General features: G+C 38.3%; 2 protein-coding genes and 1 pseudogene across 8 annotated transcripts; 1 reads left to right on the top strand and 2 right to left on the bottom strand.

The window, feature by feature from the left end:
* The window catches only part of LOC111794961, a 4,944-nt pseudogene extending 1,726 nt beyond the window's left edge, over window positions 1-3,218 (bottom strand).
* Window positions 3,219-5,732: 2,514 nt separating this feature from the next.
* LOC111795717 (auxilin-related protein 2-like) lies at window positions 5,733-15,152 on the top strand. Of its 4 annotated transcripts, none has more exons than XR_002815237.1 (9): window positions 5,733-6,628; window positions 9,995-11,723; window positions 11,810-11,945; window positions 12,027-12,124; window positions 12,239-12,304; window positions 13,439-13,528; window positions 13,628-13,804; window positions 13,882-14,036; window positions 14,955-15,152. XR_002815237.1 is itself a non-coding variant. In XM_023678283.1 (8 exons), exons 1-8 carry the CDS (start codon window positions 5,997-5,999, stop codon window positions 13,918-13,920), a joined length of 2,967 nt encoding a protein of 988 aa, XP_023534051.1. In that variant the 5' UTR covers window positions 5,733-5,996; the 3' UTR covers window positions 13,921-14,359. The 4 variants fall into 4 exon arrangements, 1 of the variants encoding a protein (XP_023534051.1); XR_002815239.1 differs by having other exon boundaries at window positions 14,996-15,151; XR_002815238.1 differs by having other exon boundaries at window positions 14,950-14,966.
* A 562-nt stretch (window positions 15,153-15,714) lies between these two features.
* LOC111802806 (RNA polymerase II transcriptional coactivator KIWI-like) lies at window positions 15,715-24,257 on the bottom strand. 4 transcript variants are annotated; one of them, XR_002816333.1, is made up of 5 exons: window positions 24,055-24,257; window positions 23,864-23,969; window positions 16,663-16,685; window positions 16,354-16,553; window positions 16,056-16,136 (listed from the first exon to the last, which is right to left on the bottom strand). XR_002816333.1 is itself a non-coding variant. In XM_023687259.1 (4 exons), exons 1-4 carry the CDS (start codon window positions 24,169-24,171, stop codon window positions 16,485-16,487), a joined length of 315 nt encoding a protein of 104 aa, XP_023543027.1. In that variant the 5' UTR covers window positions 24,172-24,257; the 3' UTR covers window positions 16,265-16,484. The 4 variants fall into 4 exon arrangements, 3 of the variants coding, with proteins under 3 accessions (XP_023543026.1, XP_023543028.1, XP_023543027.1); XM_023687259.1 differs by lacking the exon at window positions 16,056-16,136 and having other exon boundaries at window positions 16,265-16,553; XM_023687258.1 differs by lacking the exons at window positions 16,354-16,553; window positions 16,663-16,685 and having other exon boundaries at window positions 15,715-16,136.
* Window positions 24,258-24,735: the final 478 nt, after the last annotated feature.

Here is a 24,735-nt window from a genome sequence, read left to right as displayed (position 1 = left end):
TTTGGAGTCAAGCTTCTCAACACCTTTGCAACAATTGTTTCGTCTGAAATTTTCTCTCCATAGGTACGCATCTGACTGACTATTGCCATTGTTCTGGACAAAAAATCAGCAATTGATTCGCCATTCATCATGAGCAAAGTTTCAAAATTACGTCTTAAAGATTGAAATTTCACTGTTATGACTTCTGAATCTCCCTGAAACTCCTCCTGTAGAATTGACCATGCTTGCTTTGATGTGGTTGCTGCTGCAATTCGTGAAAAGATAGTCTCATGAACTGCTTGCTGAATAATGAATAGAGCGTTGACATCATTTTTCTTGGTTTCGCTTAGTGTCTCCTTTTCTTCAATTGTGGGTTGTGATATATCAACGAACCCGTACTCCACCAAGTCCCATAGCTCCTGCGATCTGAGCAAGGTCTTCATCTTGATGCTCCACCACTCATACTTCTCACCATTAAAGATTGGCAACAACGGTGTAAAGAAAGAAAAACCAACTACTGCCATTTTTGTTTTGGAAAAGAAAATAATCACTCGCCCTCGTGTTGAACGAACTTGGCTCTGATACCAAAATTGTTGGAAAGAGGGATAGTGAAAGAGATAGGAATAGATAAAATAGATAGAAGCTGCAGTGCTTTATTAATGTCTCCTGACTTGATGCCTAGAGGGTTACACAATTGAGTATTTATACCTAATACACTGAACCAGAAATAGTAAATCATGCAAATCTAGATAAATTCAAATCTACTAACAATCTCCTAAAATCTCCTAAAATCTTGGTAGTTTGAATATTTGAATATTTGAATCATATCTCAACTACTTCAAATCATATCTTCATTTTGAATACTTTGAATCATATCTCAACATTCTTCAGTCTCACTAATGATTCCGTTTTGTTCGGAAAGAAGGTGTGCCTTAAATCTACCCTTTCCTGGTAGAGTGTCTCTCATGGGATCCAAAGCCCAAGTCCAGGAGAGTCGTGCATTTTCCTTCTAGTTTTGCTCTTTCACGTATATAGATGTTTGAGAATTAACATTTGCAGTGTTGTAAACCTCCTTGTTGCAACCATCAAGAATGCTCATAGACCAAGCTGGTACAAAAGCAGAACATCTCTCATGTTGCTTGGTTAGAGAATTTCGTTAAAGTTACCGATCTGCCAAAGTCATTTGAGTTGATTTAAGTTCCTGTTATTCATCAAGTGGGTGCTGTCTTTTGACTGAGACCGCTTGTGAGAGCAGTAAAAAATCTTTGGAAGAAGAAAAATAAGAAGAAATGTTTGGAAGAAAGCTAGGGAGCTAAAACTTTGGAAGAAAATAAGAGCAAGAGAATGGAAAGCTTGTTTTTGCTCAAACAAATGTTTCTATGTAGTATTTAAAACAAAGTGGCTAACTAATGGCCAGCTACAATTATACAATTATACTACTAGCACGTCGCTTTTATCTAACAATCTCCTCTTAAAACATGTGTTATATCTACCTTATTATTTGAACTCCGATCTTTGAGCGTAGTTCCTCAAATTTTACCCGCGCCAGAGACTTGGTGAAGATTTCTCCAAGTTGTTCCTCTGTTCGGATGAAGTCAATCTTGATAAGCCACCCATCTGCACATTACAGTAACTCTTTCGCCCAATATCTTGTAAATTGTAATCCACCCAAAGTTGAAATACAATAACTCTAAATTACTCTAAATTGTAATCCACCCAAAATTTATAACTATGAAACTTCATTCTTCTTAAATGTGGTATGAATTGAAATAACTTTTGATAATTTTAACAGCATTTTCTTCGCATCTTCATTGAAATATATTGAGCGAAAAAATCTTGCCACAGAAAAGGGTACATCTTCTACAGTTGTAAGGGTCTTTTTCACCCCATTTCTTGAACCATCCCAACCAATTTTCACTAAACATTTTTGGCTGTTAGGATTGCTAGGACTAAAGTTGTTGCAATAGAATCCATTACATGTATTAAACATAGGTTGTGGGGGCATCACTCTATTGGCACATGATCCATGGAACGCCAATATTAAGAGATTCGACCATTTGAGTGCACCAATTGATATATATTTTTCCTGCATTTCCATAAGGTGTCATCACGCTTCCATACTCGTCCTCGATTTGAGCTAAAGATTACTAGCCCTCCTTGTGATGCAAAGAGGTTGGCTTGTTTACACATATTCACTATTTTCGTCGTGAAAGTTTGCATTTCATTCTTGTAGACTTGATTGTCAGTTCTTAGTTGGATTCCGAGCATATTGTGCAACTATAGTGGAAAGCCTCCGTAGTTCCACTTGGCACACACGTAAGGTCCTCATGACAACATAAAGTCCAGCCTCTTGGATGAGCTTGAAGAAACTACGTACCTCGATGGCCGCAGTTGAGTGTTCCCATTTCGTGATAGCTTCTATCTTAGTGGGGTCCACTAAAATTTCGTCTTTAGACACTTCGTATTCTAAGAACAAAACTTTTCGTAGCCAAAATTCACATTTGAAAAATTTGGCATACAACTTGTTTTCCCTCCATATGGTTAGGGCTTTTTGTTCTTGGTCCGTTTTCGAGTATATTAGGATGTCTTCTACGAACACGATCACAAACGTGTCTAGACACTCCTTGAATACACGGTTCATTAATTTCATGAACATCGTTGGAGCGTTGGTGAGGCCAAATGATACTCGTAGTGACCATATCTGGTTTGAAATGCTATTTTCGGTACATCTTTGTCTTTGACTTTAATTTGGTGGTATTCTAATCAGACATCTATTTTGGAAAATATCATAGCCTCTCGGAGTTGGTCGAATAGGTTCTCGATGCGTGGCAGTGGGTATTTGTTCTATATTGTTCTCTTGTTTAGTTCTCTATAGTCAATGCATAGGTGCATCGAACCGTCTTTCTTTTTAACAAGCAACACTGGTGCACCCGAAAGGGATACGCAGGTCGAATGAAACCTTTGCCTAATAGGTCTTGTAGTTGTATTTTAAGTTCTTTTAATTCCGCTGGGGCCATGCAGTATGGTGCTTTGGAGATGGGTCTCGTTCCTGATTCAAGTTCTATCCCAAAGTCTACTGCTCGTGAAGGAGGGACTCCTGGCAAGTCCTCTGCGAAGACATCTGGAAATTCGTTTACTATTGGTACCACATCCATTATTTTCTCTTTTCCCTTTGTGTCTATTGCACGGGCTAGTATAGCCCAGCTCCCTTGTAGCTCCAGGCATTTAGCTTCCACCATCAACATTCTTTTTTGGGGTGGCTCCCATGCAAGTTCCTTTGAATTTAAAGTTAGGTCTGTTTGGTGCCGTAAATAGTACTTCTTTCTTATGGCAGTCTATGCTAGCAGTTTTCGGCTAGTCAATTCATTCCTAATATGACGTCGAAATCTGTAATATCTACTACTTTCAAGTGTACATGGATAGTTCGTCCAACTACTACTATTTGTCCATCTTTTACCTTATTTTCAATAACTAGGTCTACCCCGCTGGAGCGCCAACAGACAACACATGCAATAAGGGTTCTACGGTGAACCTTACTTGACTAACAAAAGACAGATAAACAAAAGAATGTGTAGAGCCATAATCAAACAATGTTAATGCAAAGTGTCCTAGTATAATAGAAAGGGTACCTGTCACCACGATGCCAGCCGTTCCCACACCTTTACTGGTCATTGCATATGCCCTGGGCTGTGCGCGGGTTTGCATGGGGTGTTCGCCACTGCCTGGGCCTCTAGGTGGTCCCTTTGGGTTCCTCGTGTCCTTTCCAGTGCAGTATTTGGCTGTGTGACCTACACGATCGCACTTGAAGCATACCCCAGAGCTTGCCATACATTTTCCCTAGTGTTGTTTCCCACAATCGCGACATAAAGGCTTTTCACGTCCCTGTCCCCTCTTTGTATCCTTGGGGTTTCTGTCCACTGGCGGCGGAGCAGGTCACCTGTCATGATAACGGGGTCTCTTGATCAACTTTGTATAATCCGTTTGCCTGGATTCGTATGGGCGTTTCTTTTCCATGGCGACCATCGATTCTGGGTTTTTCTCTTCTGGAGGTTATTCCAAGACTTAGTATCAAAGTTCTAGGTTATAGATCTTGTAGACTAGCCTACGACGTAGGTTTGACATGTTCCACAGTCCAATCATCGATGCTCTGTCACCGTCAGGTACGCCTTACGTAGGATGAGAAAATGACAAACATTTTTGTGATGATATTTAATGTGATTGGCTTTAAATATCGAATTTTATGTTAATGTATGCTTCTATGATATGACATGTTTGTAAGCTATAGTATTATTTATTTTTATGTTATATATAGTAGACTATAATATAATATTATTAGCGAACAATAGATTTAGATAGAATTATTTTAGTTTCTAAAACTATGTTGCTCAAGGACGCATAAGAGATAGAAGAAGAAGAGGACGACCCCTCACTAGAGAAAGGGGAAGAGGAGAGGCTGGAAGGAACTCTTCCCAAGAAGGGTCGACAACTGACCCTGTGCACCTGCACCACTAGTTGTATCACCAAATGGAACCACCTCCCCAACCTGCACCACCTCCACAACTTGCACCTCCTCCACAAGCTGCACTTTCTCTAGAAGTCGCACCTCCCCCACAAGCTGCACCACCTCCGATAGCACCAGTGGCTGGATTGGATCCCACTACACGATTAATGTGGGAGTCATTCCAGGCAATGATGCAAACTATGGTGGCCACACAACAAGCCAATAGTTCGCAACCCGACAGAGGGGTGAACTGGCTACAGGACTTCAAATGGTACGCCCACGTCCCTTCATTGGTTCGAAGGAAGATCCCACAGTAGCTCAGATTGTGGATCGCAACTATGGAAACCACCTTCGAATCAATGAGATGCCTAGACGACCACAAGGTAGTCTGCGCGACCTATATGCTACAAAAGGACTCTGAAGTTTGGTGGGCAGATAACAAAAGTAGTATTAACCCAGGAGGGGGATCATGACGTGGGACAAGTTTAAGGAAGCCTACTTGAAACAATATTACTAGAAAAAAACCTGCGTCAAGAAACAACAAGAGTTCAATTATCTGACTCAGGGCGAACGCATCATAGATCAGTATGACCAGAAGTTCATGATGTTGAAGACGTTCGTACCGTCATTAGTAGACACTGAGGAAAAGATGATGCAGAAATTTGTTTTGGGTTTGAACCCAAAGACCCGTCGCATGGTGGAGACATTTAACCCAAAGACCATTAAGTCCTGGAAGAACCTTGAAGAGAAAAATCCAGAACCGATAGTCGCCGTGGGAAAGAAACGCGCATACAAAACCTAGCAAATACGTTTTAAAAACCTTGATAGGAAGGCCGAAAGAGAAAGCCCAAAAAGTATAATATCTATTAGCGGTGGGCTTGAGTCGTTACATTTTCAGTAAACATTTTTGGGCCGTTAGGATTATTAGGACTAAAGTTGTCGTAGTAGAATCCATTACATGTATTAATGATAGGTTGTGGGGCATCACTCAGTTGGCACATGATCTATGGAACGCTAACAGTAAGAGATTCCGCCATTTGAGTGCACCAATTGATCCAATTGAACTCTAAAACGTCTTTCTTTTCTTTTTTGCTACACTCCAAACATAAAAAAATTTAAATTCAACTCATTTCAAACCTGGAAAAAAATTAAGTTCATTTCGTACAATAAATAGAGTACGATGAAAGAAAACATCCCGATCTTGGTTTTGACACAAATGTTGGAAATAAATAAAGGGAAGATTAAGAAGTGGGTTAATTCCACTAATCCCTCTTCGTTGATTCTATTCTACCATCCATTTCTTCTCTCGATCCTCCACCGTATGCCCCCTGCACTTCATTGCAGGAGGTCTCTCTCTCTCTCTCCCTCTCCCCCCTCCGAATTCAGATCTCTTCATCTCCGTTCCTTCTCTTCCTCGGCGATCCCTTTTCCCTCTCCCAATTTTTACTTTTCTTCTCTCTGTATCGTTGTGTTTTTGTTTCTCAATCACTCTGTATTTGTATTTTAACTCATCGTCATGAACGACTTTGAGGGTCTTCTAGCTACCAATTATGGATTCAAGCCCCAAGGTAAAGCCGCCCCAATGGCTGCTTCAAAGGGTACTTCCAATATCAACAACCCCACCACCTCCCCGAATTTCGATCTTGGATCTCGTGCCTCCTTCCGATCCACTAAGAACTCCAATTCCCTATCTGGGTCTCTCGCCGATGACCATGATTCGCTTAATCGATCGGTGAGTGCTCATGAGAATCGCGAATTCGGTGGTCTCGATGATCTGCTTGGGGAGTCGTCCAGATTCTCCAGAAAATCGGAGAGTCGTGCTGGCGAATCCGATGTTAATTTCGACTCTCTGTTTCATGGGGCTGGTAATTCTGGTCAACCGGTGGCTTCGAACTTACCGGTTTATGATAAACCCGTGTATGATGATGATATCTTTGATGGCATTCCGGGCTTGAAAAACTCGTCTAAAGTTCAGTATGATGATGTGTTTTCATCAATGTCTTCGCCGCCTAAAGCAGATTCAGCATTCGATGATCTTCTTGGGGGATTTAGCAAATCGGGAGGTGTATCGAAGAGTAAGGATAAAGAGATTCCTGCTTTTGATGATTTGATACCTGGGTTTAGAGGCAGCAGCTCCCCTGGTGACAGGTATAACATGGTGATGGTGTGCAATCTTCAAATGGGCTTCTGTAGTTTAGTTAAGCTTCTTAATTGTTTACTGATCAATTTGAGTTTGGATTGCTTTCTTTCATACTTATTGTTTAACCCTTTGATGTTAAATTGTGCAGTTCGGTTGCTTTTTTTGAACTGATGTTTCATTGCAGCAATCATTGTATTCAGCATTTATGTTTGGATTTATAGACATGGCACTTTAGAATGAATTGTTGCTGTTTCCTGGGTTTATGGGGCTGCTTTGTAGCTAATACATGGAGTTCTTGTAAGAATCTGTGCTAGTCAATCCCCTCGAGAACTATCGCTAAATTTTAATAAGAAGCGAAACGTTTCATCGAAAATATGAAAAGAGACTAATGCTGTTGCCTGGTTTTCCATTGGAAAATTATACTCAAAAGCTGGATTCCTAATCCCTGTTATTGAGAGAGTCTCTAAATGGTTAGAGATATGGAAACGATGCTATCGTTTCCGGTGAGGGAGATTTAGCCTTGCGGACTCTTTTTTCGTCAAGTTTGCCTACCTAATTTTTGTTCTTGTTCAACCTCCTTTCCAAGTTCCTAACCTCCTTGAAAGGTAAAATGGGATTCATGGTCTCACATTTACTCTTGTTCATCTATTTAACCAAGAAAAATTTGGTATCTAATTACAATGTCTCAAACAAGGAGGAAATTTGCTCCTTTTCCTTTGCAGCGAACTACGACCAAGAACTAACTGATATGGATTAAGGCTGTTCAAGGTATAAGGCCAAGAAGATTAATAAGACATTGCAAGGAATTCATTTCACTTGTTTTATACCAAGAAGATCTTTAGATTTGAGTTGCATTAAATGCACCCGGGCTTAATTTATGACGAACCAAAATTGAACTCAAGTTCATTAAATGAAGTTGAGTTGCATTAAAGTGAATTCTAGTTGCATGGTAGGAATTTAAGCTGTATTAAATTAACACAAGTGTATCTCAATGTTCGTTTAGTACAAGTCCAAGTCAAGTATCTACCAGTGAAACCACCTTTGCAACTACGTCAAGTGGAGCTTCATTTATACACGAGAGATTAGAAAGGCTTTTAAGGCTGATCGATGGATTTTAATCTCGGATTTATTGCTTAGTTTCTTGTAATTTTAGTTTTAAATCCTTCATCTATGTTCTTTAGGTAGGTTACTTCGAAGTTAGCATTGTTATAACATTCATGCAGGTAGATTAGCTAATTCCTTTGTAGATGGGAGACTTGGAAAATGCAATAAAAAGAGCCTTTGTGCTTTCTTTTACCGTAGAATTAAATTTCTTTGTAATTTTATGTAATTTAGCATGATTAGAATTATTCAAGTTTGACTGGATTATTTTTTTCTGTGGAGTGATTCATATCTCGAACACGGAACAATCTTCTTTCCCTCGAGATATTTGATCTTCAATGTAATTCTGTATTTACATTTCTTGGGTTCTTTTACTGGTTCGATTTTTAAATTTGTTTTAGGATTTTTGAAGCTGACTTCTATGGATCTTGTTCTTCAATAAGTTGTTTAGCCCCAATCATCAAACTCGTTGAATGCTTTGCAATGCCTTATAAATCTTGGCTTTAGTCCTTGAATAGCCTTAGGATTCATATCACTATTGACCCTCCCTATTAGATGATCACTCAATATTGGGAAAAGAATTTAGGCTTGTGTTTCTATTCGGGGCCTTTTCCATTTAAAGCTGAGAACTTTTGGCTTTCCCTTCACAACTTCTCAATTTAGAAGAGAAGATGGCATTATAGTCAAGTTTTAAGTCGAAAAGCTCAAAATTTTGAAGCAAGATTTGAAAGGACGGAATATGGAAATTTATTGACATCTTACTGTAAAAAAGCTATAAATTACTGAGTCAATTAATCTTTAATACAAGCTTTTCAATCTTGTAAAGTTAACTAAGAGGTGAAGTTTGTCTTTTTGAGGCAAATGGATCTGTTCTCTCTATTTTTATCTGTTATTGTGATTGATTTCTTTAATAGATTACTGAGGTGTAAGGATTTCTTCTCTTCCAGATTTCTCCGTGAAGTGTGTGCGTTTTTGAAACTTTGTGTAGTGCCCTAGGCCAATCGTTCAAATTTTGAATTTTGCACTTGACGGTCCTAACATTCTTCTGCATCTCGGGCTTAGATGTGTCATATACCTTACACGAGTTACTTATGACAATGAAGACTATCCCTATAGACCAACGTAGGTCTTTTAGCACACTCTACCCTCATTGACGTGATCGTTAGAATTTTTTTTCATGAAGTCATCCAATATAGGATTGTTTTGAGCTAAGAATGTTCAAAGTGAACATTTTGAGTAGGAGAGTTGTGGAAGATCTTGATGATATTCTTTAGGGTTATCACTTTGCTTATGTAGTTTGAAACTTATTTTTAGGAGTTTGTGTGGGATGGACTAGACATAGAGATTGTATAGAAATGTTGAAGGAGTTCCTACCCCATCCTCGAATGGAAGACTTTTGTGCCAAGCTGGGGTTTGTCATTATAGGATGCTTTGGGGAGAAAAAAGGATCTACCTTCTTCATATAGATAGTAACTATCAACGTTTTAAGCATTTCTTAACCATGTTTGCATAGCCATAGGATCCCCTAATTTGGACGTGATGCCAACTCATTTATGTACCTCTCTAGTTGCGTGTCACATGTCCACCCACTTTTTCCTTGATTGATCTCGACTTCATCATACAAGGAGAGATTCCTTTCAAATGCCACCGGTAACACATTAAGGGCGATGCAGGCATGGTTAAAGAAAAACTTAAAAGAATTGTTAGTTATACCATAAAAAGATGCACCTTCATGTTCAGTGACCTAAAACGTTTGATATTTTTGGTTTGTAGCAATTTTAACTCTTAGGAAAAATTTCTAAAAAACATGTTAGTAAGGAAAATCATGTTGAAAGGACCCATGTTGGTACGTAGGACTGTCTTCATTCTCACAAGTAGCTTAGGACAAGTAGATGGTGCATCGAGGTCGAGGAGGATCTTGGAAAATGAAGGCCATCTGAATCTTGGGGCAATCCTATTTGTTCCTAGGATCTTTGAAAAGGAGGCTTTGTGTGCAGTTTTCTTTTGAGAGGACAACCGTTTGACTTGAAAATTGTAGTGGCTCACTAATGGCACAGTGTTTCTTGGTGTGCTCAAAAGGAGTCGGTTCGAAATTCATGAAACTCATTTTTAAGCGTATAAATCCATGAACTTATTGACTTTGAATTTCCTTCTTGTATAACAATAATAAAATGATATATATTTTAATAAATGCGTCCTTGTCGTGTTAGTGTCCTAGATTTTAATAAACGCGTCCTTATCTTTTAAAAATCTTCCTGTAATATTACTTTCAGGTCGAACTCAGGAGGCAGCTGGTCATCAGAGCCAAATTCAGTTAAAAGTAAAACGTCCTCCATGCCAATGGAAAACCCGTTTGGCGTGTCAAGGGAGCGTGATGATCCACACCATGAAGAAGCTAGTGACGTCGGTAATTTTAAGAGCCCAAAGTTTGATGGTTACCCTTCCTCTGGTGCAAACAATAAAGGTTTTGATGATATGGACCCATTTGCTAGCCTTGGTAAATCTGTCCCTGCATTTTCATCAGAAGGGAATAATAGAGGTAAGGCTAGGAGTCCTCCTAAGGTAGATGGAAGTTCTGCTGGGCCTCAGAATTCTAAGAGTAAAGATACTATGGAGAAACTATCTGGAAAAACTTCTGGACAACCTTTGAAGAAGGAGGTGTCGGCTAAGAATGACAGACAATTTGATGAGCCGGTGTTCGACATTCCTGCAGTTCCAACTAGTTCTCATAAATTTGTTCCTCAATCAACATCTCCTCCAGCTCCGAAAGATGAAAACGTGATGGGCGATACGTCTAGATTTGAAGATAGTGTTGAATCAGATGAAATATGGCTCACTGTATCAGAGATTCCTCTTTTTACACAACCCACTGTTGCTCCGCCCCCTTCAAGACCGCCACCTCCTATACCGCAGCAAGTCCCAAAAGAAGGAACGAGTCCGTATGGGTCTCGAAGTTCAAAGATGAATGCTAATGACTTTTCTTCAGTTCCCAATTCTACACATCATTATCAGATTCCTAAATCTGCTTCTGCTTCTGCTTCTGCTTCAACGAGAGATCAAGTATCTTCGGTGGATGAACTCGAGGAATTTGCCATGGGAAGGAATCAGAGTAATGCTGAAGATCTAGTAAATGGTCTTTCTAATGAAGAAGCAGAGATGAACTCTGCTGCTGCAGCCATGAAGGAGGCAATGGATAGAGCAGAGGCTAAGTTTAAGCATGCTAAGGAAGTGAGGGAAAGAGAGAGTACAAGAACTTCTAAAAGTAAAGAATCTGTATATTGGGATAGAGATGAGAAAGCCATGCGAAATAATAGAGTTGAAGATGAGGAGAGCATGGATCATGAACGGTTCCAACGAGAAAGGGAAAGGGAAGAGAAGGAGAAACGGAGAGCTGAACGAGAGAAAGAAAGAGCGAGGGAGCTTGAGAGGGAAAGAGAGGAGAAAGAGAAAGAACAAAGGAGGTTAGAGAAGGAAAGGGAAAGAGCTAGGGAGATTGAGATGGAAAGGATAAAAGCCAGACAGGCTGTTGAAAGGGCCACAAGGGAAGCACGTGAGAGGGCAGCTACTGAAGCTCGCTTAAAAGCTGAAAGGGCTGCTGTTGAAAAGGTAAACGCAGAGGCTCGAGGACGTGCTGAAAGGGTTGCAGTTCAAAGAGTTCAAGCTGAGGCCCGTGAAAGGGCTGCAGGAGAGGCCCGAGAAAGAGCGGAAAGGGCTGCAGCAGAAGCACGGGAAAGAGTAGAAAAGGCAGCTGCAGAAGCAAAAGAGAAGGAAGCACGAGAGAGAGCTTCTGTTGCAAGGGCAGAAGCTGAAGCAAGGAGCAGGGCAGAGCGAGTTGCCGTGGAAAGAGTTGCTGCAGAGGCTCGAGAAAGGGCTGCTGCAGATGCTCGAGAGAGGGCTGCAGCAGCAGCCAGGGCAAGCCAACAGAAGAACGAAAACGACCTTGAGTCATTTTTCAGCATGGGTAGAGCCAGTAGTGCACCTAGGCCCAGGGCCAACCCTATGGTGAGGACTTAAGTTCGTAAATCTTGTAACCCGGTCCCCTTTGCTTTCTTTTCAATCTCTGGTTTCTCATCAAGGACTGTTTTCAGGACAACTTCTTTGATTCCCAATCACCAAGTAGACCAGAGCCGCAGACAACTAAACAGCCTTCTACCACTTCATCAAGTATGAGGAAAGCATCTTCAACCACTAATATTGTTGATGATCTTTCATCTATCTTTGGAGGTACTTTTACATCTTAATACACTTCAATAGATGTTGGACTTCGGTCTCGAATGTTGACTTTAACTATTTATTTTGGAAAAGGTCCTCCACCTTCTGGAGAATTCCAGGAAGTCGATGGGGAGAGCGAGGAAAGACGAAGAGCCAGATTGGAACGCCACCAGAGGGTACAAACGCGTGCGGTAAGCTTCTATGTTCTGTTTAAATATGCATTACAAAACATATTGATGCTGAGAATAGAGATACAATGTGCACTGCTTTTATGAGGCTTTTGAACTTTGTGTGCATTGTTTCAGGCAAAAGCTCTGGCTGAGAAAAATGAGCGAGATCTTCAAATGCAAAGGGAACAAGCCGAGAGACATGTGAGTGCATTTTCTTGACACATGTTGCCTTTCTTTCTATTACACCTAGGTCCACAGCTAGCAGATATTGTCCTCTTTGGACTTTCTCTTTCGGGCTTCACCTCAAGTTTTTTAAAACGCGTTGGCTAGGGAAAGGTTTCCACACCCTTATAAAAGAGTGTTTCGTTCCCCTCCCCAACCAATTTGGGATCTCATAATCTACCCCCCTTCAGGGCCCAGCGTCCTCGCTGGCACTCGTTCCTTTCTCCAATCGATGTGCGACCTTTACCAAATCCACCCCCTTTGGGTCCCAGTTCCTTATTGGCACACCTCCTCGTGTCTACCCTCCTTCGAGGAACAGCCTCCTCGCTGGCACATCGCTCGGTGTCTGGCTCTGATACCATTTGCAACAGCCCAGGCCCACCATTAGCAGATATTGTCCTCTTTGGGCTTTCCCTTTCGGGCTTCCCTTCAAGGTTTTTAAAACGCTTCTGCTAGGGAAAGGTTTCCACACCCTTATAAAGGGTGTTTCGTTCTCCTCCCCAACCGATGTGGGATCTCACACTATTCCATTTCTAAGTTCATCCATTTCTCTTCTGTGCGTGCTGGAACTATGATTTTATTGCTTTGAAGCTATGTTCCTTGAGTGGATTGGAGAAAACCTGGTTTTTCATATTGTCGTTATTTGTTTCTTCCTGTTTTCATTTATTTTTCTTAAATTTTCTGACTGAACGTAGATTTGTCAATGAAATAATGAAGTACTCAATGTTGTCTGATAGGAAAAATGGTGCTCAGTTGTATTTCTGTAGATTTTCCCTCATAGGCAAAGCTATCTTGTATCTATGTATTGTTCTTTTCTTTTGTAATTTATTTGAGGGTTATAATAGAGAATTTCACCCTCATTTAGGGAGGGGGTTTTAGCAAATATTGTCATGGTATCAGAGCCCTTTCGGTTTAGCAACCCAGATCTTTTATTTTCATGGCCTTTGAATCCTCTACTCATCTTCTCCACCACCACTGGCGGCTTCGACGTCGCAGGGGCAGTCTCCATGGCTGCCGCAAGTGGAGCCGATTGATTATTCTTCGTCTCCATCTTTCGCCTTTCTCTGTACATACAACCTCACCTTCTCCAACACAATCGGTTTTTCCGTGCAGAGAATTGCTGAAACACTGGATGCTGAGATCAAGCGTTGGGCTGCAGGGAAGGAGGGCAATTTACGTGCTCTTTTATCAACTTTGCAATACGTAAGTGTTGTGAATTTAGTAGCTAAACAATTTTGCGAGCAAGTGTTGTATGTTGTGATGGGCTGAGTAGTTTGTTTCACTGTTAAATGATACAATTAGGTGCTCTGGCCTGAGTGTGGGTGGCAGCCAGTTTCTTTAACTGAGATGGTTATTCCAAATTCAGTCAAGAAAGTATACAGGAAAGCCACGCTATGCATTCACCCTGATAAGGTGCAGCAAAAAGGTGCCACTCTTCAGCAAAAGTACGTTGCTGAGAAGGTGTTTGACATTCTAAAGGTAAGAACATTTCCAGTTTGTTATCGATGTTATACGAGCACTTGCGCTTGTTAACCGTTTCTATCTCGTAACAACAGGAAGCATGGAACAAATTTAACTCGGAGGAACTTTTCTAAGTTCAATGGATGATTTTTCGAAGACGAAACGGGAGAATGAATGTTTGGTTCAGATGGCCAACGCAACCGATAAAGGCGTGGCTTCGCAATTTGGTGGACGAGACGACGTCCAACTGGTAATATGATTTCATTGTTTCTCATTCTTTTTCTGCTCATCCTTTTTTTTTTTTTTTTTTTTTTTTTTTTTTTTTTTTTTTTTTTTTNATAATTGATGATCTTCCTGAGTCTATAAAAGAAAGAAAGATCAATGAATGAATGGTAAATGATGGGGAGAGTTAGATATAAAGTAGAAATACGATGAAGTTGTGTGGTTTTTGCTTATCTATATTCTTGGTTGTGATGTGTACAAACTGGGTGAATATATGTAGAAGTTGTATTTATAAGTCACACATTAACTTCTTTGCCATTATATTATTAGTAACATGAAATCTTCAATGCATTTGTTCAATGTTTCGAGTATATGGAAGCAAAAGTACATTAGCGTTCAACGATCCCAGCTCAACGTTGTTCTCGCTCATCAAATTTCTTTTCCACTGTGAATGCGATTAACTTGGAATTGATAGGCTACAGTTTCTATCGATTTTTGTTGAGATTTTTTATCTTAAAAACTCTATCAGTGAATGAATTTTTCAAATATCTTGAGTCAAACTCATTGTTCAGTGTTATTATATTATTGGATTTTTCAAGATCTTTTTTTTAGCGAGAGTTTCAACCTGAATTTAGTGGCATTACGTTTCTTCCCTTTTTTCTATTCTTTTTTGAGGTACAATCTTGATTTTCTTGGATAGTCTTCGGTTGTCACTATCCTGGAATTCATTGGAGACAAAGATTATTTGCTACCTATTGTTTGGTGTAAATACTTAATTTATACCACGATAAATTTTTAAAATTTAAACATAAATTTTATGTAGTCGTTATTGTAAATATCTTTTGTCCCTATCAATTGTATCGAATATCCATTTAATATCGGAAGTTTAAAAAATGGTTCTAAATAATTTGAATATTAACTTGATTATTTGCTAACTAAAGATCAGGTACTCGTGGTTGTAATGGATGGATGATGATTTTGGTTTAGGTGGAGAATGAGGGAGAAAGTGAAGAGGAAAAAATCTGTAAGCAAATTGGAGTTCATTCAGGGAATGCATTTTCGGACCTCACCTCATTTGATTGCTTGTTCCCTTTATTTATTTATATTTATAACTTGTAACACCTCCCCATTCAAAAGCTTAAGTCACTGTTCATTACTATTGACTCGGAGTACGTTTTGTATAACTCTTACATATATTTAAAAAAGAGTTAATTAGGTTGCAAAATTGTAAACTAAATACATCCCGTTTAGAATATATAATAGAGGTAGGCAACACAAAGCAAATTTGGATCTAAGTAGGATCTCTAAAGTCTCAAGCTCGTCCACTCCAATGTCTCGATCACGTTGCGTCCCGTCTATTTGCTTAGGTCCTAGATTGGCTTCTATAATTCATTAGAATAAAACATCGGATGAAGCAAAGAGTGGCTCAGTCAAAAGTAACTACCCCGCACTCAATCCAATAAACAAGTACATTACAGTGAAACAAGTACATTTCTTTTTAAATAATTTGCTTGGGACGTAAAATGTCTTCAATATTTCTTTATTGTCCTTAGAATTTTAGTAAATTTACCACATTGAATGGTGCATCCCTATGTATGATGTTACATTTTTAACTATATTCTTGTTGGTCTAATTTCATTGTATGTAATTACACATAACAAAGTCGGGCAAATAACGTTGAAGACTATTAGAAAACAAAAACAAAAGCACTATCAAACATGCTGTAAAAAGAATTATTGGTATGACAAAACATGATCTCAAATATTGCAGATGACAAGAGTAATGGAGAATTACAACAGCTCATTCACTTGGAGGAGAAGCAGCCACTCTATGTACTCTTTGGCTGCTCTCATTCTTCCATTTCAAACCCTCTCATCACATCTCATCAGCCAATTCTATGCATCACCTTTGGCAACCTGTCCATAGGAAACGAGTTGCTTTCGAGAGCCATTCTTCGAGGACGATGGTGCAACAAATTCTGCCACATCTCGAACCATGACATCATGTCAAGGCTCCATGTTCTTCTTCGATCTTGGCATATAGTTTGGGAAGCTTGCTACCCAATTGTCATAAAGAGAGAGATGAGCTCCTCCAGGTCGGATTGGCTTACTCCAAGATGATATGTAACCTAGGAGAGGGATCGGTACGAAGTCGAGTTTTGGCCATTTAGAAACTTCTTTTGCTTGGAACATGGTGCAATATCTAAACCAGGAGAAGATTCTCTATTTGATGCTCAAAATATCAATTTGATACTCATTGAGAATTGTAATAGTCAGTTATGCCATACTATAATTCAAAATGTCAATCCAGTGATCCAGTTTATACAAATACAACTGCTAATATACCTGCTCTCTGGTCTTCATTTCCACCAAAAACAAGCCCATTGGCTGTACAAAAGGCATACTTTCGTTGTCATAAAGCAAAACAACCCTACGGAGCAATACATTTGCTACTAATATCAACCAAAGATGCCTCACTAATCACCTAACGAGTTTTCATTAACAGCCTTGTCAATTTCATCTACATGATTACGGAGAACATTCCACTGCAGAAAGACAACCATTGTAAAAAGTAGAAAGATGATCAGCTTCTCTAAAAGAACAAAGAAACACAAAAAGATATTGAAGCTTAAGAAAATAAAAATAAGTGCATACCTGATCCAAGGATAGCGAGATGCCTGGAAACAAAAAGAAAATCAAACGGCATACTCAACTTCTACATTTGCAGTATTATATGCAACCCACTCGTATAATTATATCGTCTATGGTAAGTTAAAAAAAAACTAAAACAAAAGGGCCCAAGAACAATAGACTAACTACACAGCTACCGAAGAAAAGCTCAAATTTAAAAGAACGAGAGATAATGAATAAAGACTAAAGTCCTTAGCCACACAAGTTCAAACAGAGGGATTGAACAAATAAACAAGTACCCTACCAAAACTCTAAATGCCATCAGGGATTAATTCCCCCATTTGTACTTACTCGGAGAGATATTTAAAATAGAGGCCTATCAGAGGTTTTATTGCATAGTTTTTCATTTGGAGAAACGCTCTTCTGTTCAAATTACTTCAGCTGATAACGTGAGATCCAAAATTTTCAGTGTTTTACTATCTTATTTTATGTTAAGCTTGGCTACATATGCAACTTCATATATTTATATATATGACTACACAATATAGCATGCATAGTGTTGCAATCTTGTGCAAGCATTAGAACTGAGATTGTTGAAATGCATCAAGGGAGGGACAAGAAGTTGTGTAGTCCTACCTATACATAAGCAGACCTTTTTTTGAACAAGTACCAATATATTTAAAACGTTTCCATGACAGCCCAGAAATAAAATGGTAATAGTAATAAATCCCTTTTGGAGTGTAAAAAAGGGTTATGAAGATTGAACCACTGCAAATCAAAATTTGAAGCCTCGGTTTCAACAGCTTTTAAAACAAGAAAGTCGGATTCCAACCCATCCAAATCAGAAGTCTCTTTTGCAGTAACTTTTCAACCAAAAAAATCAAACTTCTATCCTCCACAATTGATTTCTCCTGCACTGAAACCAGCCTATCACTCATCGCTAGATATATTCCCACTTTCACTTTTGGCCCAACTATCTTTCTCCTTCTCCCTCGTTCATATGGTTCTCTTTCTCTTATGCCAAGTCTGCCTCTAAATTTTCTCTACTACTCTATATCCTTGTCTGAGAGATTTGGGTAATAGTAATCATAGAACGGCAGAAGACACCATATTTGTTCTTTATTTTCCAATAACAAACGAGTTCTCTGCCAAGTATGCTTCTGCTACATCTCAGCATGTCCAAATTTAAAAATAAAAAATAAGTTTGCACCTTTTGAGCTTTTTGAAATACTATTGTCAGCCCTCCGAAAGTTCATACATCTAGTAAGTAGGACAAAAAGCGACAGTTGGTGAGAAGGGGTGAGTAGTGTAGGAAATTGGTTAGGAGATTAGTGTGAGGAGAAATAGTCGTCTCTTGCGAGAGTTTACCGAAACTCTCAAATTGGCTGGGAGTTCTACCTTGTATCTTGATGCTATATATATATTTTTTCTGTTTATGATGATAAACAAAAAAATTTATTGAGAGAGTAGAAGGGCATAGTCCACAAAGAAATGGGAAACAAGAAACAATCTACAAAAGGGGCTTCAATCCAGTAAAGTATGACCTTGTTATTTTGTCTGTTTATGATGATAAACAAAAAAATTTATTGAGAGAGTAGAAAGGCATAGTCCACAAAGAAATGGGAAACAAGAAACAATCTACAAAAGGGGCTTCAATCCAGTAAAGTATGACCTTGTTATTTTGTGAACTCATCGTTGGTTTCTATTATCAATCAAAGGAAAATAAGGAAGATACCCAACAGTTTGACACATGCCAAGTGTGTGCAAAATACCGAATATTCTACTCAAAACAGAGTTTATATGTCCCCCATATCATTAGAGTTCAGTTTATTTGAACCTAAACAAGTTTATACAACAAGCTAGATTACCTTCACCGGGAAAGTTACTAAACTTTCTAAAGTAAAGACAACTTCAACAAGCTTAGAATTCCTTGATGCTATTTTTCCAGGTAGTGGCTTTGGTAAGAGGTAGAGAAGATGCACGAGGGGGTGTGTCTCAATTTTCAAATTTTTGGATAATTTTCAATACCAAGCCTAAAGCCTAGAGGTAAGGTTACGTTTTTTAAACTTCCCCACAATAATGAAAGGTTAAAAGGAATAAAATCTCCTTTAGAAGCATACAAATATCCCTCTATCCAATTAAAATGATAACAAAAGCTCTAAAAACTTTCATACGGGGAAATTTTTGTTTGTTTGTTTTTTATAAGAGACCAACTTTCTATTATTTCTCTCTCTCCAAATGCCCCACGATAAAGTACACACCTCGATTTGGCATAAAGAACATCCTTTCTCCCAAAATGGCGGATGGGGGAGGAACAGTGATCATTTCACTAAAATCTTTGTGTCAAGCAAGCTATATGCCAAACACACCAATGAAGTAATTCCACACCATTTGAGCATAATCACAACTTGAAAATAAAGTATCCTAACCTTCCACCGCCCTCTGAAAAAGGATACAACATATAGGCCTTCCCAAAAATGACAACTTCCTCAAAAGCCTATCCAAAGTATTAATTCTTCCATGGATAACCAGCCGAAAAATAAATAAATAAATAAGTTCACCTTTTCTAGAATTTTCATCTTCAAAAGAATCAAAGAAATAGACTCCCTAGATGGGAAAGGGCACAATAATAATGAGAAAAGCATTCAAAAGTATTAGGGCTCCACCAATGAAATCCTCTTCCGATCTAAGCTCAAACTCTCCGGTTAAAGAAAGGAGAGCCATTACCTCCATTGTTTTCCTGTCAAACAAATGACGGAACCTAAACAAATGACAAAATGAATTAGAACATCAGAAAAACACCAGTCTTTCATAGCGAATAAATGATAAGACCAGGAAACATGCTGTAGAGGGGTCGATCCATCATCCACCTATTGTCCCTAAAAAATGTATCATTCCTATCACCACCACACACTTAATTAAATCAGAAAAAGAAAAAGGCTCATTCAAAATATCTTTCCAAAGGTTTTTGAATGTGCCTTTAACCCCACTCGACGACCATTAGAAGGAATGAGAGTAATACTAGCTCACGATAATCCTATACCAACGAGAAGTAGACTCAAAAGGGGAAACGCCGTAACCACTTTGCCAATAACCCTATGTTACAAGCCCATAAATTCACTAACTCCAACTCTTCCTCGTGCATAGGCGAGAGTCGACTTCGACCTCTTCTCTTTTAAGATCGGGCAATCTTTCTTCCAATGGCCTTTCTATCGACAATATGCACACTCATTTTTATCAAGTTTTCTCCAATTATCATATCTACCTCTCGACTTTGATCGGGACTTTCCACGTTCGCTCTTTTTCAAAGTAGAAGTCCTTCCACAAGCAGTGAGAACATTTGAGCTAGAATCTTGATATGCCTCCTTTTCCTTCTTTCCCACCTCATTATTCATCAAGACATTTGAAACATCTTCAAAATCAATATCAGTGATTCCATGTAGTAGAGTGGTTATTAAAAACTCGTCGGACTCCGTCAAAGAATTTAATAAGAACGCTGCCTTGTCTCCGTCAAAGAATTTAATTGAGATACATTTCTTGTAGTCAAAACGGAAGAGTTTCTTCTTCAAATAGAGTTTATTTTCCACTATTTTGCATATATTTCGCCTCAAGCTTGTCCTATAGTTCTTTCGCCATGGTCACCTTCATAAATGGATATTTCTAAACCTTGCCAAGACAGGATCGAATAATTCCGCAAGCTTGTCGATTTAATTTCATCCATTCGGCGTCTGTCATGTCTTCAGGCATCTCCTCTTGGAGAGAAGCATCAAGATCTTGCATGATCAGCAAATCGCTAACTTCGCCTCGCCAAACACCAAAATTATTGGTTCCATCAAATTTCTCTACTTCGAAATTAGAGCTCAAAAATCTCGATCCACGCCGTGATTTAATTCCAGATGATTATGCCATTTGCAATAAGTAATCTGGATGTAACTAAAAACACAATTCTTGAAAATTGATTTTCAAGAAAATAAGCACGATTGTGAGCACGTCTAGTGGTCGATGAGGCCAAAACTTTCACAATACCCCAAATACCACAATTAGGCTCTGATACCAATTGCTGTGCGCCGAAAGCGGAACAAATGTACTCACAACACCAATGAANAAATTAGAGCTCAAAAATCTCGATCCACGCCGTGATTTAATTCCAGATGATTATGCCATTTGCAATAAGTAATCTGGATGTAACTAAAAACACAATTCTTGAAAATTGATTTTCAAGAAAATAAGCACGATTGTGAGCACGTCTAGTGGTCGATGAGGCCAAAACTTTCACAATACCCCAAATACCACAATTAGGCTCTGATACCAATTGCTGTGCGCCGAAAGCGGAACAAATGTACTCACAACACCAATGAACAAAATTACACAAAGAGACACCAAGATATTTACATGGTTCGAAGAGAAGAAGATCCCCTACATCCACGAGTAGCAACCAATCACTAATAAAACAAAGCGTTCCAAGTGAATACCTCACTATCACACTACAAAGACTCTCTCCAATATGTCACTCAAGAAATACAATGTGACACAAAACTCCCAAATCCCGATATCAAATTGCGATGTGACTAAATCTGTATGACTAAATCTAATTCAAATACCCAAATCAAATCAAATCCAAATAACCAAATCAAATCTAATCCAAATAACCAAATCAAATCAAAACTTATGACAATTTACCACAATTCTTACCTTCAATACTTTAGGAGACCATTCTGCTCAAAACATCTACAACAAGCAAGAATAAGAAAGGAGATAAAGGGTCCCTTTGCCTAAGGCTTCACGAAGTTGTGATCTTACCCTTAGGATTTCCATTAATGAGAACGGAAAATTTTATCGACTTGACACTAACTCCAAATCCAAGATCTCCATTTATAACTAGAATCTTTATTGTCAATATTTTGTCAAGGAAATTCCAATCCACATGGTCACAAGCCTTTTCAAAATCGATCCTTATTTAATGCCAACTCATTGTCACCTTTTTTTTAATTTTTCCCTTCTTCCCTCATGCTTCTTTAAACATTTATCAAAAGTCCTCCACTTCTATGTACACCAATTCTTCCACATAATACCCCACTAACACCTCTTCAGCCACCAAAACCCTATTGTTACCTCTACCAAAAGCGTCCCAAACTTATTACCAACCACCTTCTATAATATATTTCTAGAACTCACCGATTCCAACCTTTCCAAATTCCCTTAAAAACTCTGAAGTTTCATTTTTCCATGCAAGCCCCTAGGCATATGACTTTTTCTCTAACATCTATGCCAATTAATTATTTATTTTTATTTTTTTTATAGGAGACAATTTCATTGATGATTGAAATTTACAAGAGGGATGTATAATCCATGGTGTTTACAAAAGACCTTCCCAATTTGCAATGAGGGAGGTATAACTATAGGAAGTAAAAATATTAGACAATTAACACCAAGATATAGCTTGGTAAACAACATTGTCGAAAAGTTTTGTGTAGGTCTGTTTCTTGTCTGCAAATATTCTCTGATTTCTTTCTTTCCATAGGTTCCAAAAGAAAGCCATGATGAGGTTTGTCCACAATAGGGCTTTTGCGTTCTTGAAAGGGTGGTACGTTAAGGCCATATCTCAAAATTCCTTTACCTCCCTAGGAAATATGAGATGTCATCCAAATATATTGAGAATCGTTGTCCAGAAATTCTGAGCGCATGTACATTGCATAAACAAGTGACTTTGCGATAAACCATCTTTGTCAATTAAATTAACCAACTATTTATATTTAAATAAACCATCTTCCTCTTCCAAATCCAGACATTCCACCTTCTCCTTAATCAGCAACTTGTATAAGTAAACTTCAACAACAACAGAATTTTTTTATCATTTGAACCCCCATTTTATCTTACATGAATTGTGAAAATATTGTTCGGCCCACCTTCTACTCCTACTTCACTTTAAGTGTCAACACCAACTATTCAAACAGAATTAAACACCTTGAACTTGGAAGCTGCTTCTAAAAATCCTGCAAGGACACTCCTCACTCTACCAACTATTTGAACCACATAATTTTCTTCGTTAGGATATGCGATCTCCGTTTCAAATGGTGGAAGTCACTATAGTTTTCTTGCAGCCTCCAAGAAAGCAGGCGTATTCAAAGCTTTTCTCCCGCAATTTTAACATATAGCTTCAACAATCTCTTCTTTCCATAACATCAAAGGTATTTCATGAAGCTTCTCCATTCCCCATGACATGGTATCACTTCATGTCAAGTTTACCATGTTGTTCGCCAATACCTTTCAACTTGAGCGAGAAAGCCCACCTTAATCTAACTCCTCCTTTACTACTCTTCATAGCAAAGGATTGAGCATGTGATTCTTAATGTATAACCTTCCTTTAAGGCTTCCGTAATACTGTATCAATTAGTGTGAAATTGACGTCTGGTCACTACAAAGGTAAGTTTCCAGCCCAATTGGGCATACTCAAGTCTCTTCTTCACCATCTTTTTTTCTTTTCTTTTTTTTCTTCAAACCCTCTACCCAGCCCTTCAAAATCTATTCTTTCATCCCTATACATACGTTCTTCCTTAAATATTCCCAACAACTATTTTACATCAACCAGATAAGAAAACTATCCCCAAATCAAAATTCTTGGTGGATCATAAAAATTGGAACCTCACTAAATTATGTCATAGCAAAAGTTTAGAGAAAGGTAAATTTTATAAAATTGCCTGTAGACCAACTGAAGTTCATAAGAATACATACGATCATCCAAAAATATTTCCTTTTCACTTTGAACAAACATCTATGATAAAGCCATAAATGCAGTTTCCAAACATCATTACTTAAACCGCTACATCAAATTCTAGAGAGAAAAAATATGGAGTAACGCTTTACAATCTCAATATCTGATGCAAAAAGAATCTCCAACAACTAAAATGGAGCTGAATCAAACTATTGGTTCAGCCCAAGTGATCGTGTAGACAGTGAAACACAACAATGAAGCAAGAAAAGTTCCCCACATTAGAATTTCATTTCACCACCAAATTCTCCCTCGACCATCATTAGACAATTCAAAACAAATATCAAGCCAAATCTGAAAACGAAGACAACAGAAAACTCAAAGTGAAACATAAACCCTAGAAAAACAGCAAACAAACTTCTAAATCCAAAACGAAAAATCAATTCATCCACTACAAGAAAAACGAAAAACCGGAGAGATAGGGAGAGAAAAAAAGAAGACGATGATGAGATGAACCTTTCTTTCCAGGCATCTGCTTTCCATCTTTGACATAAAACTCCCGAATATCCACCACAATCTTTCCTTGCCAGTTCCTCACCATAACCCTACGGTTCTTCGAAATCTGCGGTCAAAAAAAAAAACCAATAAAAAATTGAAACCAACATAAAAGGCACTAAAAACAGAAGGAGGAAGGTGAAGTGAAAGACCTCGCAGACAACGATTTCATCAGTTTCATCGGAATCTTTCCTGAATGTCTTCTTTGGAGGAGCATCTCCCTCAGATACATGATCTTCGTCCTCTTTTCGCTTTCCTCTCGCAGACATTTCTTCCTCCTTTCTCGTGGTCTTCTTCTCCTTCCCGAGTATGTGTGCTCTTCAATACAGCAAGTGCAATACAATTTCATGTGTAATAAAAAACATTTTCAAATTTCTAACCATTTCCTTAAAAAAAAACAATTAAAACTTTTAAAAAAACAATTTTCCCATATATATTATTACTTATCTGGCCCGGTTATGTTGGGTTCGGCAATTCGGTTGGTTGGATGGGTAACCGAACCCAACCCAAAACTTTTCAGAACCCCACCCAACTCTCTATTATTTTTTTTGTTTTGTCGAATTTTTTTTTTTTTAATTTTATTTATACCCTTTATAATTATTCGATTCTTAGATAAAATATATTAAAAATTTATAAATAAACCCAAATAAATCTATAATTATTCTAACCACTAAAAACCAATATTTCTTGAAGATTGGTTTAAGTAACAAAAACATCCTAATAGATCATAAAATTAAATGAACAATAAAAATGATTAATTTAAAGTAACTGTGACGAAAATAAAAATATTATACTTCTTATTATTGGATATTACCTGCCAAATAATAAAAAGT

This window comes from Cucurbita pepo, chromosome LG01 (genome assembly GCF_002806865.2).
Source record: "Cucurbita pepo subsp. pepo cultivar mu-cu-16 chromosome LG01, ASM280686v2, whole genome shotgun sequence".
NCBI lineage: Eukaryota > Viridiplantae > Streptophyta > Magnoliopsida > Cucurbitales > Cucurbitaceae > Cucurbita > Cucurbita pepo.
This window is presented reverse-complemented; position numbering and strand designations above follow the sequence as displayed.